This window comes from Salmo trutta, chromosome 30, assembly GCF_901001165.1.
Source record: "Salmo trutta chromosome 30, fSalTru1.1, whole genome shotgun sequence".
NCBI classification, from domain to species: domain Eukaryota; kingdom Metazoa; phylum Chordata; class Actinopteri; order Salmoniformes; family Salmonidae; genus Salmo; species Salmo trutta.
Window position 1 is genome coordinate 10471905 of NC_042986.1, and position 19865 is coordinate 10491769.

General features: G+C 43.0%; 1 protein-coding gene across 2 annotated transcripts in view; it reads left to right on the forward strand.

Annotated features, from left to right (window-relative positions):
* Positions 1-19679, forward strand: part of LOC115167925 (6-phosphofructo-2-kinase/fructose-2,6-bisphosphatase) — a 28044-nt gene extending 8365 nt beyond the window's left edge. The window contains exons 1-14 of one of the 2 annotated variants that reach the window (XM_029722670.1): positions 1852-2103; positions 5703-5828; positions 5956-6052; positions 12814-12880; positions 13194-13268; positions 13462-13518; positions 13634-13755; positions 14060-14267; positions 16136-16282; positions 16925-17029; positions 17672-17801; positions 17977-18039; positions 18109-18173; positions 18287-19679. In XM_029722670.1, the coding sequence (XP_029578530.1) occupies positions 1998-2103; positions 5703-5828; positions 5956-6052; positions 12814-12880; positions 13194-13268; positions 13462-13518; positions 13634-13755; positions 14060-14267; positions 16136-16282; positions 16925-17029; positions 17672-17801; positions 17977-18039; positions 18109-18173; positions 18287-18346 (1428 nt within the window). In that variant the 5' untranslated portion in view covers positions 1852-1997 and the 3' untranslated portion in view covers positions 18347-19679. Of the gene's footprint in view, positions 1-1851; positions 2104-5702; positions 5829-5955; positions 6053-12813; positions 12881-13193; positions 13269-13461; positions 13519-13633; positions 13756-14059; positions 14268-16135; positions 16283-16924; positions 17030-17671; positions 17802-17976; positions 18040-18108; positions 18174-18286 lie in introns of those variants that run through there. The other variant, XM_029722671.1, reaches the window with a different exon arrangement.
* Positions 19680-19865: the final 186 nt, after the last annotated feature.

Consider the following 19865-nt stretch of genomic DNA (forward strand, 5'->3'; position numbering starts at 1 on the left):
CAGCGTGGAACGTGTTCATGATGTTTGTACAGATACGAAACAGAAAACAACTAACCACAAAACACAGGTGGAAAAAGGCTGCCTAAGTATAATCCCCAATCAGAGACAACGATAGACAGCTGCCTCTGATTAGGAACATACTCGGCCAAAAACAAAGAAATAGACAACATAGAATGCCCACCCCACATCACACCCTGACCTAACCAAATAGAGAAATAAAACGGCTCTCTAAGGTCAGGGCGTGACAGCTGGCAGGATATATGATCTATTTATCACATGATCTAATCCATGATGCTTCTTCCCTTTAAAATTCCACTGGATTCAATTAAATCAAATTTTATTGGTTGCATACACTTATTTAGCAGATGTTACTGCGGGTATAGCGTAACAAAATCCTTGTAAAATGAGTAGTAATGTGATCAGATCAGGGACTGCACATGTCTCATATAAAGCTGTCAACTATCTAATTCTTTAATCTGGTTAGTACCTTATTCAGGCAGGTCACCCATGATACTGGTAGGGCATTGTGGACGGGGATGGTGGATGGGCGTAAACATCTAGCTCTGGTTCAAAAGGTTGCATGTTTGAATCTAGCGATAGAAAGTTGTTTTTGATAATTTTTGTTTTAAGCCAACCCCAAACCTTAACCCTTACCTTAACCATTCGGAGTTAATGCCTAAACTTAATCTTAAACACTGAAGTTTAACGCTTGGAACAAGTTTGAAATTTGACATTAGATAAACATGGATGAACGTCAAATTCTAACATGAGACTGTGATAGCGTGTTGCCTTATTACCTTGGTAACTTGTTGAACTACTGCCAACAAAGTCAGATATTTTCTGAGTGAGAATGATTGCACCAGAGCTGAAAGACAGCAGCAAACATATTGTCTGTTTCTTTTGCTGCTACAGACAAGTGAGTGCCAGTTTATCTTTGAACACTGACTTTCAGCTGCCACCTTGTGGCATAATTAATGAACACCACACTGTTTCTAAATGTAATTATAAACTGGGTAGTTCGAGCCCTGAATGCTGATTGGCTGACAGCCGTGCTATATCAGATCGTTTTTACTGCACTAATTACGTTGGTAACCAGTTTGCAATATCTGCGTTGCGTGACGCCTAAGAACAGCCCTTAGCCGTGGTATATTGGCCATATACCACACCACCTCAGGCCTTATTGCTTAAATATACCAGTACACTACTTTTGACCATGGCCCATAAGGCTCTCAAGTAGTGCACTGTGTAGGGAATATGTTGCCATTTGGGATGTAGCCCTTAGCCATGCTGTTTCACTGCTCCTCAGCAGTTAGTGAGGAACATGGCCAGAGGGTACTACTTTAGAGGAAACTAAAAACTCCAGCCAATAGAGAGGAGGAATCACACATGTGGTGACATGGCACTAAAGATAGCAAGAGAAATGTACAAAACCATATGTTTGCTGCTGCAGGCTACAGAAACGTCAGTAACAGAGCCAGTTGATCATTCCTCTAGTCTAGATCAGCGTTTCAAAGGGGAGCTGTGAACTCTGACTTCCAACTGCCACCTTGTGGCATAATTGAGTAGCACCACACTGTCTCTAAACGCAAGTGATATTTATATACAGCATGTATCAAGTGAAATAGATCGATAGCATCAAGACATAAAATGTTCTGATCAGTTCATTATACAGTAACAGTTAACTACAGAGCAATAAATTATGTCCCAAAATCCACCATGTTCCCTACATAGTGCACTACTTCAGGGCACTTTCGTCCTGGCAAAAAACTGTGCACTATAGAGAATCGGGTGCCATTTGGGGCGTTCTCCTAGAGGTCCTCCCCTTCCCACTTCCCCTCGTTCTCCTTGGTAACAGTCAGGTGACTGCGCAAGAATTCATTGAAACAAGCTTCTGTCTTGCTCCTCTTGTCTCCCTCGCTCGCTCTGCTGAACCGGGCTTGGAGGACTGTGCTGTGTTGCATGACTCTGTCTGTCTGTGCTTTGCCGAGTGCGCCGACATGACCACAGACCAGGAGAAGAATGAGCTCACACAGACTCCGCTGCTCAAGATCTGGGTGCCATGGTTGGGGATGGGAGGCTGCAAGTTAAATCGCAGGAGAGGCTGTAAGTGAGAAGAACCACTCAGCCTGGCTTTCTGTCAAGTTCTCTCATTCTCTGTTTCTCTCTCCTGTCTGTTTTCTCTCGCTTCTTTGCTCTCAACTTCTTAATTCATTAGTATGAGCCATGGGAAAGTTATCTGAAACAACAGGTGGATGAGTGTTCAAATGTTGCTCTTGTTGCTAAGTTAAGACTGATTGTTTCATATTGTGACACTCATAGATCAATTCTATGGCTTCCTTCTCTCCTCCCCATGCCCGAGAATAAACTTCATCACGCTGATGGCAGGCATCTGTCTTTCAATGGAATAAGTGGGCCTTGGGATTACAGTGCTGCTCTCTGCTGTCCTGCTTTAACACTGTCCTGTGACCTGCATGACATCATTGGCATGGATACTGTCAGTGGTGGTAAAAGTAAAGATACCTTAATAGAAAATGACTCAAGTGAAAGTCACCCAGTAAAATACTACTTGAGTAAAAGTCTAAAAGTATTTGGTTTTAAATATACTTAAGTATCAAAAGTAAATGGAATTGCTAAAATATACTTAAGTATCAAAAGTAAAAGTAGGAATCATTTCAAATTCCTTATATTATGCAAACCAGACAGCACACATTTTGTTAACATTTTATTTACGGATAGCCAGAGGCATACTCCAACACTCAGACATTAATTTACAAATGAAGCATTTGTGTTTAGGTAGTCCGCCAGATCAGAGGCAGTAGGGATGACCAGGAATGTTCTCTTGATAAGTGCACGACTGGGACAATTTTTACTTGGGTGTCAGGGAAGTAAAATTTAATTACAGATACCCCCCAAAAAAACAACTTAAGTACTTTACACCACTGTATACTTTATGCCGACGCTGCAGTCATTCATACAGAGTACACAGGGAGGACCTGGATCACATTCTATATATCCTGGTTCTACTGTATATCATCCCTCTTAGGGGCCGATTGTGACCCAGGTGAAGCGTATGTAAATGAAACCAAATGTTATCATTGTGTATTCTGACCTTGAATTTAAGCATGAGGATAGCATACTATTCACCTGCTATTCGTTCGGGGTGGAGATCTAAGAAATGAAGGTGTGGCAGAGATGTGTCTACAGATATGCTGTATTCTGACCTTGACTTAATTCCCTAAGAATTCCACCACCTTTCTGCGAGAGGAAATAATGAATATGTATATTTTTTTTTAGATAGAAATAACACCATTCTCCATGCAATGTAATTTACAACTTGATAAGAGCTTGGTTAATGAGTAAGCCGTTTGGATAGGGAACCGCCGCCGAAGACTCTGGGTTGCAGACCACCGCCGAAGGCTCTGGGCTGCAGACCACCGCCGAAGGCCGAGTGCTCACAGCAGGCACTGGCTGTACCGGGTTATGGCTGCGCACTGAAAGGAGAGTGCGAGGAGCAGGCATAGGACTTACTGGACTATGAAGGCACACTGGAGGCCTGGTGCGTGGGGCTGGCTTTGGAGGCGCCAGACTAGTAACACGGACCTCAGGGCTAGTGCGGGGAGCAGGAACAGGATGTACTGGATTATGGTGGCATACCGGAGAGAGAGAGAGAGTGCGAGAAGCAGTCACATGCTCACCACAATAAGCACGGGGAGTTGGCTCAGGGCTCACCCCTGGCCCAGCCAACCTACCCGTGTGCCACCCCCAAAAAATGTTTTGGGGCTGCCTCTCGTTCTTCCCCGGTAGGCTCCGATATCTAGCAATGACTTGTCCCCAAGTCCAGTTTCTCCTCTCCATCCACTCCACATACGACCAGGTGTCCATCTCTGCCCGGGCACGCCGCTTGATCCAGTCATGGTGGGTAGTTCTGTAACGGGGGTCGTACAAAGGGGACCAAGGCGCGGCCTGTGAAGTGCTCATAATTTACTTTTAATGAAACACTAATACCAAAACGACCGACAACAGTTCCGTCAGGTGAACATACACTAAACAGGAAACAACTACCCACAACCAACAGGGGAAAAAACACCCCTACTAAATATGACCTCCAATTAGAGGCAACGAGGAACAGCTGCCTCCAATTGAAGGTCTACCCAATAAACCCCAACCTAGATATAGACAAACTAGAAATCCAACATAGAAATAGAGAACATAGAACAAACACAAAAACACGCCCTGACCACTCTACCATAGAAAATAACAACGTATATTGGTCGGGACGTGACAAATACCTGGTGTTGTCATCACACCGTTCCATGGTTAATGCAGGCAGTAGAGGAGGGTATAACCTACTATTTTTATTGTACACTAATCTTTCAACATTACCATGGGTTGAAGAACTGAATGTGGCACATTTCAGAATGAATCAAACCACTATTTCCTTTCTTTCGTGTGTAAAGTCTCTCCAAACCTGTTTTTTATTATCCATGAATACTTTCCTAAACCTAAATCATCTACAGGATCAGAGTATTTTTTTGAATCTACCAATTGGTGCTGAAACGGAGATAAATATGCATATATTAAGAAGGATTTATTTAATTGAGCCCTAATATTCTGAACCCGTTCTCTCAATAAATATTCTAGTGAGTATGTCGACAAAATTTAAACTAAGTGAAATAGAAAATCTGTTAGCTAGCGGAGAGTTTTCAGCTGTTAAATGAAATGTATTCAGAGCACGCGAAGTAGCCACACCTGCAGATTGTATTACTCAACTGAATAAGGTACGTTTGAATACCAAAGTGATTAGGAAAGGCATGCGTAGGAAAGGCGTACATTCCTAGGTCTGAATCGGCCCCTTACTGCCTACTGTACTATAAGTCTCCGCTAGAGTAAGTGGAGCTGATTAAATTTCTGATATGAGAAATTATATCTGGAGTTTATGGGTATATGCAGTTTGAGCATGACTATATTGACTGGTCTAATATATCCTGTTGAATGCTTCTGTTCCAGTGTTTGTGTTTCTATGATAATCTCATGCTGAACAAGATGCTGGTACTGTACTGTCCTCAGGGTGGTGTTGTCACCCATGTGACTGGCTGCATGGGATACTCTGTGGTGCTCAGGGTATAGTGAGGTAGGCCTACACTCAAAGGAGTTGACTAATTACTTGGGCCATGATTATTATGCAGAACACATTTGTATACCTCTGGTAAGACATAGCATGGTAACAATGATGACTCAAACAATTCCATTGGGAGATCTTGTATTTTTTTATTATTTATTTAACCTTTATTTAACGAGGTAAGTCGGTTATGAACAAATTCTTATTTACAATGATGGCCAAACCCTAACCCGGACGACGCTGGACCAATTATGCACCGCCCTATGTGACTCCCAATCACGGCCGGTTGTGATACAGCCTGGAATCAAACCAGGGTATGTAGTGACACCTCTAGCACTGAGATGCAGTGCCTTAGACCGCTGCACCCCTCGGGAGCAGATCTGATGGGTGTGCCCTGGTTAGCTGATATTTTAGTTATCTGTCCCCTGATGCTCACACACACACACACACACACACACTTGAATGTAGTGTTTACTCCCACCATTGAGTTGTGCCGTTGTCAAAGTGTTCATAGATAACCCCTCTATTTACCCACCAGGCATGTACAATAGATTCCTATGGTGTTTGTCTTGTTTTTCCCCAGCCTCCGTGCCCCAGTTCACCAACTCCCCAACTCTGATTGTGATGGTTGGACTGCCTGCCAGGGGGAAGACATACATATCCAAGAAGCTCACCCGCTATCTCAACTGGATAGGGGTTCCCACAAAAGGTCAGTTTACACACACTAGCCAAGTTCAATGATCTGAGGTGTGCTTGAGTGCCCATGCACATCACTGAGGACTGGAGTTGATGGTCTTTCGCTCTGCGGCCCCTATTGTCTATCATCTATCGTCTAGTCTTCAACTTGGGCCAGTATCGCAGGGAAGCAGTCCAGAGCTACAAGAGCTTTGAGTTCTTCAGACCGGACAATGAGGAGGCCATGCAGATTCGCAAGTATGTGATGCTGCAGGTTTGACGGGTTGCTCTATCAATGTTATGAAGCTATGGCGGCGTCTGAAATGGCACCCTATTTCCCTATAACGCTAGACTTTTCCACTACCTTTTGTGCATTGTCAAAGTAGCACTGCACAACAGTATATAGGGAAAAGGGTGCACGGCAAATTTGCAAGTGTTCAAATCTCGGTGTTGTGGTAAACATTGTTGTGAGTGCTATATCTGAGTGTTGATTCTAGTGGGGTTTGAAATTGGGGGGATTGAAATTGACACCACATGTGGTGAATAAATGAAGTGTTATTTCAATCGCAGTGGAATCAACACTGCATGGTGTTATTACTTGACTGTGTTAAGTTCATTTCTGTTAACGAGCTTAGTGGTTAGAGCGTTGGAGCGCCAGTAACCGAAAGGCTAGTGGATCGAATCCCCGACCTGGCAAGGTCAAAATCTGTTGTTCTGCCCCTGAACAAGGCAGTTACCCACTGTTCCTAGGCCGTCATTATAAATAAGAATTTGTTCTTAACTGACTTGCCTAGTTAAATAAATGTTAAATTAAAAAAATCTTAGTGAAAAACAAATGGGAGGGTCTCATTATCATATTTCCCAGCATGCTTTGTTGCAGGTTGATTCTTATAACAATTTGTTTTAATATCTGTGCTTCCTCATGCACATTGATTTATTAATTGATATTAAACAATACTTTATTTATTTTATTTTTATTTCACCTTTATTTAACCAGGTAGGCAAGTTGAGAACAAGTTCTCATTTACAACTGCGACCCCGGCCAAGATAAAGCAAAGCAGTTTGACACATATAACAACACAGAGTTACACATGGAGTAAAACAAACATACAGTCAATAATATAGTAGAAAAATACGTCTATATATAAAGTGAGCAAATGAGGTGAGATAAGGGAGGTAAAGGCAATACATTGTCCATGGTGGCGAAGTAAATACAATATAGCAATTAAAACACTGGAATGGTAGATTTGACAGTAGATGAGTGTGCAAAGTAGAAATACTGGGGTGCAAAGGAGCAAAATAAATAAATACAGTAGGGGAAGAGGTAGTTGTTTGAGCTATTTATAGATGGGCTATGTACAGGTGCAGTGATCTGTGAGCTGCTCTGACAGCTGGTGCTTAAAGCTAGTGAGGGATATAAGTGTTTCCAGTTTCAGAGATTTTTGTAGTTCGTTCCAGTCATTGGCAGCAGAGAACTGGAATGAGAGGCAGCCAAAGGAGGAATTGGCTTTGGGGGTGACAAGTGAGATATACCTGCTGGAGCGCCTGCTACGGGTGGGTGCAGCTATGGTGACCAGCAAGCAGAGATAAGGCGGGACTTTACCTAGCAGGGTCTTGTAGATGACCTGGAGCCAGTGGGTTTGGCGACGAGTATGAAGCGAGGGCCAGCCAACGAGAGCGTACAGGTCGCAGTAGTGGGTAGTATATGGGGCTCTGGTGACAAAACAGATGGCACTGTGATAGACTGCATCCAATTTGTTGAGTAGGGTGTTGGAGGCTATTTTGTAAATGACATCGCCAAAGTCGAGGATCGGTAAGAGAGTTTACAGTCTAACCAGACACCCAGGTATTTGTAGTTGTCCACATATTCTAAGTCAGAACCGTCCAGAGTAGTGATGCTGGACGGGCGGGCAGGTGCAGGCAGCGATCGGTTGAAGAGCATGCATTTAGCTTTACTTGTATTTAAGAGCAGTTGGAGGCCACGGAAGGAGAGTTGTATGGCATTGAAGCTCGTCTGGAGGGTTGTTAACACAGTGTCCAAAGATGGACCAGAAGTATACAGAATGGTGTCGTCTGCGTAGAGGTGGATCAGAGACTCACCAGCAGCAAGAGCGACATCATTGATGTATACAGAGAAGAGAGTCGGCCCAAGAATTGAACCCTGTGGCACCCCCATAGAGACTGCCAGAGGCCCAGACAACAGGCCCTCAGATTTGACCCACTGAACTCTGTCGGAGAAGTAGTTGGTGAACCAGTCGAGGCAATCATTTGAGAAACCAAGGCTGTTGAGTCTGCCGATGAGGATGTGGTGATTGACAGAGTCGAAAGCCTTGGCCAGGTCAATGAATACGGCTGCACAGTACTGTCTCTTATCGATGGCGGTTAAGATATCGTTTAGGACCTTGAGCGTGGCTGAGGTGCACCCATGACCAGCTCTGAAACCAGATTGCATAGCGGAGAAGGTACGGTGGGATTCGAAATGGTCGGTGATCTGTTTGTTAACTTGGCTTTCGAAGACCTTAGAAAGGCAGGGTAGGATAGATATAGGTCTGTAGCAGTTTGGGTCAAGAGTATCCCACCCTTTGAAGAGGAGGATGACCGCAGCTGTTTTCCAATCTTTTGGAAATACAATTTGTAGGGGTTGGACTTATTGTTACCGAGATGGTTGTTCCAGTTTAGATGGGTTGGGTAGTCTTGTTTGTCAAGTCCTTCACCATAGCAGCCATTTTGAATGCAGGTCGTGGGTGATAAAATATTCCAATTGTTGAATATCCTCCCTCTGGCTGGATTTTGATAGGAATGACTAATCACTTCACAAACCAGTGTATTGTGACTTGCATGTCTGATGTGGCACGTGAGCCAGGATTTTCAGACCACAATGTTGAGGATAACTAGGCCATAACTAAAGGCCTTATGAAATGTATAATATATGGTCATAAAGGGTTTACTTTTAATTCAAACACATTCACTAGCAAAAAAATACCATAACACTGAGAAAGTTTAACAGCATCAACTCTAAAAGTGTGTTAATTTAACTAAGTGTTAATTTAACATGTTAGTGAACCAACACCAGGGGTGTGTAAAGGAGACTCTGTTAAGATGGCACCGAAGAGGATGGCTGACGTTTTATATGCTCCTAACCAATTGTGCTCTTTATTTTTTTTGCAACTTATTTTTGTACTTATTTTGTACATAATGTTTCTGCTACCGAAAATAACTTCTGGACATCAGAACAGCGATTACTCACCAGAAAGTGGAAGAAGCTTTTTCCTTTAACGAGTCCAACAAGAAGGATATACTGCTCTTCCGAGAACTTGCCCAAAGAAAATACGGATGAAAAGAGGACGCAGATCGGGCTGTTTTCTGAGAATCTGTGGCGAGCGAGTAAACTCTCACTGCCATCCATTCTACTTGCTAACATGAAATCATTGGAAAATAAAATGTATGACTTACGATTATCCTACCAACGGGACATTAAGAACTGTAATATCTTATGTTTCACCAAGTCGTGGCTGAACGACGACACGGATAATATAGAGCTGGCGGGATTTTCCATGCACCGGCAGAACAGAGAAGCTACACCTGGTAAGACGAGGGGTGGGGTTGTGTGTCTTTTTGTCAAGATGCTGGCACTAAGACCGCACTCAACCAACTCTATAAGGCCATAAGCAAACAAGAAAATACTCACCCAGAAGTGGTGCTCCTAATGGCCAGGGACTTTAATGCAGGGAAACTTAAATCAGTTTTACCACATTTTACCAGTAGGCACATGTGCAACCAGAGGAAAAAAAACTCTAGACCACCATTACTCCATACACAGAGATGCATACAAAGCTCTCCCCCGCCCTCCATTTGGCAAATCTGACCATAATTATGTCCTACTGATTCCTGCTTACAAACAAAACTAAAGCAGGAAGTACCAGTGACTCGCTCAATAAGGAAGTGGTCAGATGACGCGTATGCTACGCTACAGGACTGTTTTGCTAGCACAGACTGGAATATGTTCCGGGATTCATCCAATGGCATTGAGTAAACCACCTCAGTCATTGGCTTCATCAATAAGTGCATCGATGACGTCGTCCCCACAGTGACCGTACCAACATATCCCAACCAGAAGTCATGGATTAGAGGCAACATCCGCATTGAGCTAAAAGCTAGAGCTGCTGCTTTCAAGGAGCGGGACACTAATCCGGACGCTTATAAGAAATCCCGCTATGCCCTCAGACGAACCATCAAACAAGCAAAGTGTCAATACAGGATTAAGATTGAATCCTACTACACCGGCTCTGACGCTCGTCGGCTGTGGCAGGGCTTGCAAACTATTACGGACTACAAAGGGAACCCCAGACGCGAGATGCCCAGTGACGCGAGCCTAGCAGACAAGCTAAATGCCTTTTATGCTTGCTTTGAGGCCAGCAAAACTGAAGCATGCACGAGAGCATCAGCTGTTCTGGATGACTGTGTGATAACGCTCTCGGTAGCTGATGTGAGCAAGACCTTTATACAGGTCAACATTCACAAAGCCGCGGGGCCAGGTGGATTAGCAGGACGTGTACTCAAAGCAAGTGTCTTCACTGAGATTTTCAACCTCTCCCTGACTGAGTCTGTAATATCTACATGTTTCAAGCAGACCACCATAGTACTTGTGCCCAAGGAAGCGAAGGTAACCTGTCTAAATGATTACCGTCATTTAGCACTCACATCGGGAGCCATGAAGTGCTGTAAAAGGCTGGTCATGGCTCACATCAACAGCATCCTCCTGGATACCCTAGACCCACTCCAATTCGCATACCACCCCAACAGATCCACAGATGATGCAATCTCAATCGCACACCACACTGCCCTTTCCCACCTGGACAAAAGGAACACCTATGTGAGAATGCTGTTCATTGACTACAGCTCAGCGTTCAACACCATAGTGCCCACGAAGCTCATCACTAAGCTAAGGACCCTGGGACTAAACACCTCCCTCTGCAACTGGATCCTGGACTTCCTGACTGGCCGCCCCCAGGTGGTAAGGGAAGGAAACAACTCGTCTGCCACACTGATCCTCAACACTGGGGCCCCTCAGGGGTGTGTACTTAGTCCCCTCCTGTACTCCCTGTTCACCCACGACTGCGTGGCCAGGCACGACTCCAACACCATCATTAAGTTTGCGGACAACACAACTGTGGTAGGCCTGATCACCAACAACTATGAGACAGCCTATAGGGAGGAGGTCAGAGAACTGGCCGTGTGGTGCCAGGACAACAACCTCTCCCTCAATGTGAGCAAGACAAAGGAGCTGATTGTGGACTACAGGAAAAGGCGGGCCAAAAAGGCCCCCATTAACATCAACTGGGCTGTAGTGGAGCGGGTCGAGACAACGAACTATCATGGTCCAAACACACCAAGACAGTCGTGAAGAGGGCACAAAAAAACTTTTTCCCCCTCAGGAGACTGAAAAGATTTGGCATGGGTCACCAGATCCTCAGAAGAGTTTCAGAAGAAAGTTCTTTGTTTCTAGCCATTTTGAGCCTGTAATTTAACCCACAAATGCTGATGCTCCAGATACTCAACTAGTCTAAAGAAGGCCAGTTTTATTGCTTCCTTAATCAGAACAACAGTTTTCATCCGTGCTAACATAATTCCAAAGGGGTTTTCTAATGATCAATTATCCTTTTAAAATTATCAACTTGGATTAGCTAAGGACCCAACGTGCCATTGGAACACAGGAGTGATGGTTGCTGATAATGGGCCTCTGTACGCCTATGTAGATATTCCATATAAAATCAGCCGTTTCCAGCTCCAACAGTCATTTACAACATTAACAATGTCTACACTGTATTTCTGATCAATTTTATGTTATTTTAATGGACAAAAAAATTGCTTTTCTTTCAAAAACAAGGACATTTCTAAGTGACCCCAAACTTTTGAACGGTAGTGTATGTCTGCTCCTCTGTGTTATTCCCTGTAGTTGCATTGTTTGTCGTGTTTATGTCCAGATGCTGTTCTTGTTCCGTTGCATGTCAGTCTATATTAAATGGTTCACTCCCTGTACCTGCTTCTCATCTCCTGCATTGGGCATTACACTATTACAGAGATGGTGAGAGAGACAGTTCCTCAGTTTAGGGTTCTTTAATGTTGATTGGAGATGAACAATGTTTGCAATTCTGTGCCATGTCACTCAGCTGTGATTATCCAATTAAATGTCAATTTATCCATTCAAGATGTGGTTTGAAAATAATAAACATGAATACAATGGCATCAATACTAAGATAAGGCACATTCATTTAGCAATAACAAACAAGATACAACTCTCATCTGTTATAATAATCCAATGACTGAAACGAAAATACAAGTAGCTTGCAACATTAGACTAACCAGCTAACAATTACAGATGAAAATGTAGCTAGCATAAAAATTAGACACACAATGCTGTAATAATGATGAAAATATTCTTAAACTATTGACAATTTTAGTCAGTAAAACAGGGGAAAACGTATACCTTACTTACAGTTTTGGTACTCACGCACAGTGATGAATAAATTGGTCAGAAAGAAAATAATGTCCAAAACTGAAATTTGTGTTCACAGCAGTAGGTGGCGAGCTGCACTTGGTAATGCACTAAACTCTCTGCCAGCTTGTGATAGCTGTGACTTCATCACCGAGTGCTTTAAAGGAACAGGCTTTCTTACATTGTGATTGTTAAAATTCTGATCTCAAATTTGTGGTGTGACAATTCAGACAGTCTATAGCAGCGTTCTCCTACTGCATCGACCAATGTTTGCGTGCCACGTCATCAGCTGTGTCATCGACTGACTAATTGCTATAACATATGATGTGGTTAGCTGATACATAAAATACCTGTCCAGGTATTGTAAGATCTGGCATGCATCATCAACGCCTGGGCAGAGGAAGGCTACCTAGGACTGTGGTGGTTTGTGTGTAGTATTATGTAACAATTGATTTTGTGTTGTACGATTTATCTTTCTGTGGTTTGTTAATCCAATGATTTCGCCCTGTATTTTCTTTCTCAGGGCCTGTGCTTCAAATGCCCTTAAAGATGTAGTTATCTACTTCTCGAAGGAACATGGACAAGTAGCTGTGAGTAAGAGAACAACTTAAAACTGTCCCTCTGAGCTGACAGTCGATAGACACACACCATACCTCATATATGAGTGAGACATACAGTACTCAGGGCGACAGGGCATTGAACTTCACGCATACTGTACAGACACGCTGGACATCAAATACTGTACACTTCCAAGGTCCCCCTGGGTAAAAAGGGATTATGACTACTATGGGAGTTACAGATTAAATAATGGTTAAATAAATATACACTGTACCCACTGTTCCTCCTAGCATCAGAAGTCCACAAAGTTCTGCAACAGTGAGTGGAATGTCCTCTTCCCTCCAGGTGTTTGATGCCACCAACACAACACGGGAGAGGAGGGTATCCATTGTGAGCTTTGCCAAGGAAAAAGGCTATAAGGCAGGTTCCGGTGCAGGCAGTCCTGTAACTGCTACTATACATCATTAATAAACAATTATTCTACAACTGCACCAGCTAAATACATATTCAGATGGTGATATACATTAAACCTACATTTTGAACTCTAGAAAAAAAAAAATTTGGAATAATGAACACTACTCACTTTCTCTGAACAACTGAATTTTCCTCACAGGTATTTTTTGTGGAGTCCATTTGTGATGATCCAGACATCATTGCACAGAATATCACAGTGAGAAAGTCTTCTCTCAAACTTCACTCTCAAATACCAGAGGGCTCTATGTTTCTAAGATTTTAAACTCTACAAGATGTTAAACTCTACACTGTGACATTGACCTTTGTCCCAGGACGTGAAGGTGAGCAGCCCAGACTATCTGAACTGTGACAAGGAGGAGGCACTGGCAGACTTCCTGAAACGTATCGAGTGCTACAAGCAAACCTATGTGCCACTGGATGATGAGAAAGACAGGTAGAGTTCTGTCATTGATGCTTCTCAGATTATGCCAACTAGCCTGGTCCCTGATCTGTTTGTGCTGTCTTGCCAACTCCTATGGTCATTGCCACAAACAAATCTGGGACCAAGCTTTATGCTAACAGCTGTTCTCCATGAATTAGAGAAAGAGTAAGAACTAAACTGAAAAAAGACTTGCTTAACAAAAATTCCATCTCTTCTTCTGTATCCCTATATTTCCCCTACATGTAATCGTGTCATGCACCTGTCTGAGATAATAATTGTCTCCCTATGTGGCTCTCTCTATATCTCTCCTACCAAGGCGCCTGTCTTACATCAAAATCTTCAACGTGGGCTCTAGGTACCTGGTGAACTGTGTGCGGGACCATATCCAGAGCCGGATAGTCTACTACCTCATGAACATCCATGTCACGCCGCGCTCCATCTACCTGAGCCGCCACGGGGAGAGCAATATGAACCTGTTGGGTTGCATTGGGGGAGACTCTGGACTCTCTCCCAGGGGTCATAAGGTCAGTAGGCCACACAGGCTCTGTCTTTATGACATTCATCTCGGCACCCAGAACCTAATCAGCTAACATTGTAATGTTAAGGCTGTCACCAGAGACTAATATGACATTGTTTTAATCAAGATATACAGTGCATTCGGAAAGTATTCAGCCCCCTTCTGTTTTCCCACTTTTTCTACGTTACAGCCTTATTCTAAAATTGATTAAATGTTTTTTTCCCTCATCAATATACACACATACCCAATAATGACAAAGCAAAAACAGTTTTTTTTGTGCAAAAAATAAATACATAAATTAAATATTTCATTTACATAAGTGTTCAGACCCTTTTCCTCAGTACTTTGTTGAAGCATATTTGGCAGCGATTACAGCCTCGAGTCTTCTTGGGTATGATGCTACAAGTTTGGCACACCTGTATTTGGGGAGTTTCTCCCATTTTTCTTTGCAGATCCTCTCAAGCTCTGTAAAGTAGATTGGGGAGCGTCGCTGTACAGCTATTTCCAGATCTCTCCAGAAATGTTTTATTGGGTTCAAGTCCGGACACTGGCTGGGCCACTCAAGGACATTCAGAGACTTGTCCCGAAGCCACTCTTGCATTGCCTTGGCTATGTGCTTAGGGTCGTTGTCCTGTTGGAAGTTGAACCTTCGCCCCAGTCTGAGGTCCTGTACTTTGCTCCATTCATCTTTCCCTCGATCCTGACTAGTCACCCAGTCCCTGCTATGCGTCACCGTAGGGATAGTGCCAGGTTTCCTCCAGACATGACGCTTGGCATTCAGGCCAAAGAGTTCAATCTTGGTTTCATCAAACCAGAGAAACTTGTTTCTCATGGTCTGAGAGTCCTTTAGGTGCCTTTTGGCAAACTCCAAGTGGGTTGTCATGTGCCTTTTACTGAGGAGTGACTTCTGTCTGGCCACTCTACCATTGAAGGCCTGATTTGTGTAGTGCTGCAGAGATGTCCTTCTGGAAGGTTCTCCCTTCTCCACAGAGGAAGTCTGGAGCTCTGTCAGAGTGACCATCGGGTTCTTGGTCAACTCCCTGACCAAGGCCCTACTCCCCCGATATCTCAGTTTGGCTGGGCAGACAGTTCTAGGAAGAGTCTTGGTGGTTCCAAACTTGTTACATTTAAGAATGATGGAGGCCACTGTGTTCTTGGGGACCTTCAATGCTGCAGGCATTTTTTGGTACCCTTCCCCAGATCTGTGCCTCAACAAAAATCCTGTCTCGGAGCTCTACGGACAATTCCTTTGACCCCATGGCTTGGTTTTTGCTCTGATATTGCACTGTAAACTGTGGGACCTTCTATAGACAGGTGTGTGAATTTCCAAATCATATTCAATCAATTGAATTTACCACAGGTGGACTCCAATCAAGTTGTAGAAACATCTCAAGTATGATCAATGGAAACGGGATGCACCTGAGCTCAATTTCAAGTCTCATAGCAAAGGGTCTGAATACTTATGTAAATAAGGTATTTCTGTTTTTTATTTTTAATACATTTGCAAAAATTTGTCAACCTATTTTCACTTTGTCATTATGGGTATTGTGTGTAGATTGAGGAACATTTGTTATTTAATCCATTTTAGAATAAGTCTGTACCGTAACAATGTGGAAAAGGTCAAGGGGTCTGAATACTTTCCAAATGCATTGTAATTCTATTGTCCCACCCAATGACTCAACGTATTGGTCCCACCCTTATGTAGACAGAAAAAGCCATAAACCTTGGTGCATGTGACATTTAAAATATGTCTAAGAGAGTTGGGTTGAAAGAACAAAGATACAATTTAATTATCCGCAAAGAAAATGGACAATAAAGCAAATTATTATGTAAACAATCACCCCCACTCCCTGTGAACATGGTCTGTCCCTGTAGTATGCCACTGCCCTGGGAACCTTCATCAAGAGCCAGCATATAAAGGATCTGAAGGTGTGGACCAGCCATATGAAGAGAACCATCCAGACTGCAGAGCATCTGGGGATCCCCTATGAGCAGTGGAAGGCTCTCAACGAGATTGATGCAGTAAGTCAGTGTTTACTGCTGAGTTTAAGCATACATTTTATGTGAGTGTGTACTGCACGTGTATATACAGTTCACAGTGAATGTGTGACCAATTGGGTCACCTTTACACCACAAGACTGTATGTAGTTGTCACGTCCTGACCAGTAAAAGGGGTTATTTGTCATTGTAGTTTGGTCAGGGCGTGGCAGGGGGTGTTTGTTTTGTGTGTTTTTGGTTTAGGTTCTATTTCTATGTTTAAATCTAGTTTTCTATTTCTATGTTGGGTTTTTGGTAGGACCTCCAATTAGAGGCAGCTGGTTGTTGTTGTCTCTAATTGGAGGCCATATTTAGTTGAGGTTTGTTTCACTTGTGTTTTGTGGGTGGTTATTTCCTGTATAGTCTGTGCACCTTATGGGACTGTTTCGTTGTTTGTTTCTTTTGTTTAAGTGTTATTACTAATAAATTAAGAAGATGAGCACTTTACCCGCTGCGCCTTGGTCCAATCCTTATGACACTTATGACAGTAGTAGCCTACTGAGCTAAAGATAAGGCATTACCCCGAAGAGCTAACAGAAGTTTTGGGGTCTCAGGATGGGTTACTCATCATTGTGTGTGCCTGTACCACTCATTGACATCTTCCCTGCATCGTCCGTTCCTCGTCAGGGTGTGTGTGAGGAGTTGACGTATGAGGAGATCCAGGACAACCACCCAGAGGAGTTTGCACTGAGAGACCAGGACAAGTACCGCTACCGTTACCCCAAGGGTGAGGTAGGACCCGTCTTAATTCACCACACATTGCATTGCTCACCAAATACACACAAAATATATAAACATACACTGTACATTACTCTCAGACATACTGTAGCGACCTTAGTACTGTACATACCCTAGAGATCTTAGTATAACCCCTAGAGATCTTAGTATAACCCCTAGCGATCTTAGTATAGCCCCTAGCGATCTTAGTATAACACCTAGCGATCTTAGTACAACACCTAGCGATCTTAGTACAACACCTAGCGATCTTAGTACAACACCTAGCGATCTTAGTACAACACCTAGCTACTACCTTGTCAAGAGATTTGAATCTGCCGGTGTAACAGGTGTTGGACTGACAGTTGCAGGAACCCACTGGGTTCGAGTCCCGGTCGGGGCTACCATTCCAATTTGCAACAATACTATAATGAAATATTTCAGGTGACTCTCGTGGAAGGTGGATGGTGGATCTGAGTGACTGGGGAAGATAATTCATAACATACCCATATTATCTGTCTCTGGGTTGATTCACAATGCTGAGCCAAGCCGAGCTGGAAAGGCAAGAAAGAAAATGTAGTGTATGGTTCAGGTTGGTGCAAAAGTGGGAAAATTTCTTTTTTTTTGTTGGTCCGATTCTTTTTCCTCTCTCTACTACAGTCATATGAAGACCTGGTCCACCGTCTGGAGCCAGTGATTATGGAGCTGGAGAGACAGGAGAATGTGCTGGTTGTGTGTCACCAAGCTGTCATGCGTTGTCTGCTGGCCTACTTACTAGACAAAACCGCAGGTACAGTTGGACAACAGTTCAACAATACATGGGTTTATTTGGTATTGTCTTAAGATAATGAAGCTTGTCAGGTCAAAGATAATCACAGCACCCAGAACCAAATCTTGCATGTGCGCTGGTTGCAAGGCTGTCAGGAGAGACTAGGTCTAAGATGTACAACCTTTTCTCTCCACAGATGAGTTGCCATACCTAAAATGTCCTCTTCATACGGTGCTCAAACTTACACCGGTGGCCTATGGTAAGTTGTTGTCAAATAAATAATTTCATAATTTCAATTTCACTCATGGCTCTTTCGCTCCTGATACAGGATGTAAAGTGGAGCATGTTTTCCTAAATGTTGAGGCAGTCAACACGCACAGAGAGAGACCTGGGGTGAGCTTTACAAAACATGTACATTTATTGCAAGCACAATATAAAAAATAAAAAAAAGTATAATAGATTCCGCAAATCTAACACTGACTCCATTTGTGTTATTGTTGTTGTAGAATGTGGACGTATCTAGAGACCCAGAAGAGGCCTTGAAGACTATTCCTGACCACTTTTGAATATGATTTAGAGCAGGGGTGGCCAATTCCAGTCCTCGAGGGCCTGATTGGTGTCACAGTTTTGCCCCAGCCCCAGCTCACACACCTGACTCCAATAATCACCTAATCATGATCTTCAGTTTAGAATGCAATTTGATTAATCAGCTGTGTTTCCTAGGGATGGAGAAAAAGTGTGACACCAATCAGGCCCTCGAGGACTGGAGTTGCCCACCCCTGATTTAGAGGATATGGACTCTAGGGCCATAATGATGCTTTAAACTTTATTTTCAATCAATTATGACTGCGTACCTTTTCAGGTTAAACCTTGTCAAAGGCAGCAAGTGGTAAAGGGTGAAAGAAGACTGGATGAATGCAAGATGAAATATGACAAACCCCACTGCCTATGAAAACACTGAGGAGGACAATTGACTGATTTCTTCCTCCTCCATGGAAACATGCTCATTCAGTACTTGACTTTAGCCTGTGTTGTTTATTGACCTATAATGTACAAGCAATATGCCTCGGTCTGCTCAATCTGACCCTGGTGTCTCATACCAGACATTTAGTGAAGCGCAGTCAGACAGGTGGTGTCAGAAGTAGTTTGGCACTAATGTGAAAGTGGCCCAACATGTTGTCATTCAAACATTTTCTCAGGCAATTCTTACATTAGGCTGCAGGATAAATGATCATACTTAAGTGAAAGTAAAGTTCAAAAGGTCATCCATTCTAGTGAACTGTTATAGGTCCAATGCAGCCGTTTTAATTTTTTTATGTACCTTACTGTGATTGTTTAAAAACATTTTTTTTAAGAAACAAAAATAGATTCTTAGCTAAGACAAGTTTCTCAAGCAAGAATGTTGATAGGACTGTCTGTTAGTGGTCTGACTGGGGAAGGGAAAACTGAGAACTAGCTGTTATTGGCAGAGAGGTTTGGAACTGGCTTTGTTATTGGTCTATTAACTAATTTACCACCTGGAGATGTCACCAGGCAGGCCAAACTCCATCCCACCAAAACAGGCTGAAATTTCAGGCAGTCTTTTCAAACAGTTCTTACACTAAAAGGAATTATCATCTAGCAGATGCTCTTCTCCAGAGCAATTTACAGGAGCAATTAGGTTTAAGCGCCTTGCTCAAGGGCACATCGACAGATCTTTCGCCTAGTCGCCTCAGGAATTTGAACCAGTGACCTTTCGGTTACTGGTCCAACGCTCTTAACCGCTAGGCTACCTGCTGCCTCATTTTCACAATTTCACAGTATTATTCCAACCTCATAGTGTGGAAATATATAAAACACAGGGAAATCACATTTGACTGTACTGGGCCTTTAAATGAATAAACAAATATTATGTTTGGAGACATTCTGTGATTATTGATGATACTTATGCGGTAGCTAGGTGTCAGAAACACAATGTTGGTTGCAATTAAACTTTGCTGCAGGATGTCCCTTGGCTTGGCTAGATGTGCAACACTACTGATCACATTTTTGAGTCAACATGTTGACAATAAGTATATTTGTGACAAACGTATAAAATAGCACAAT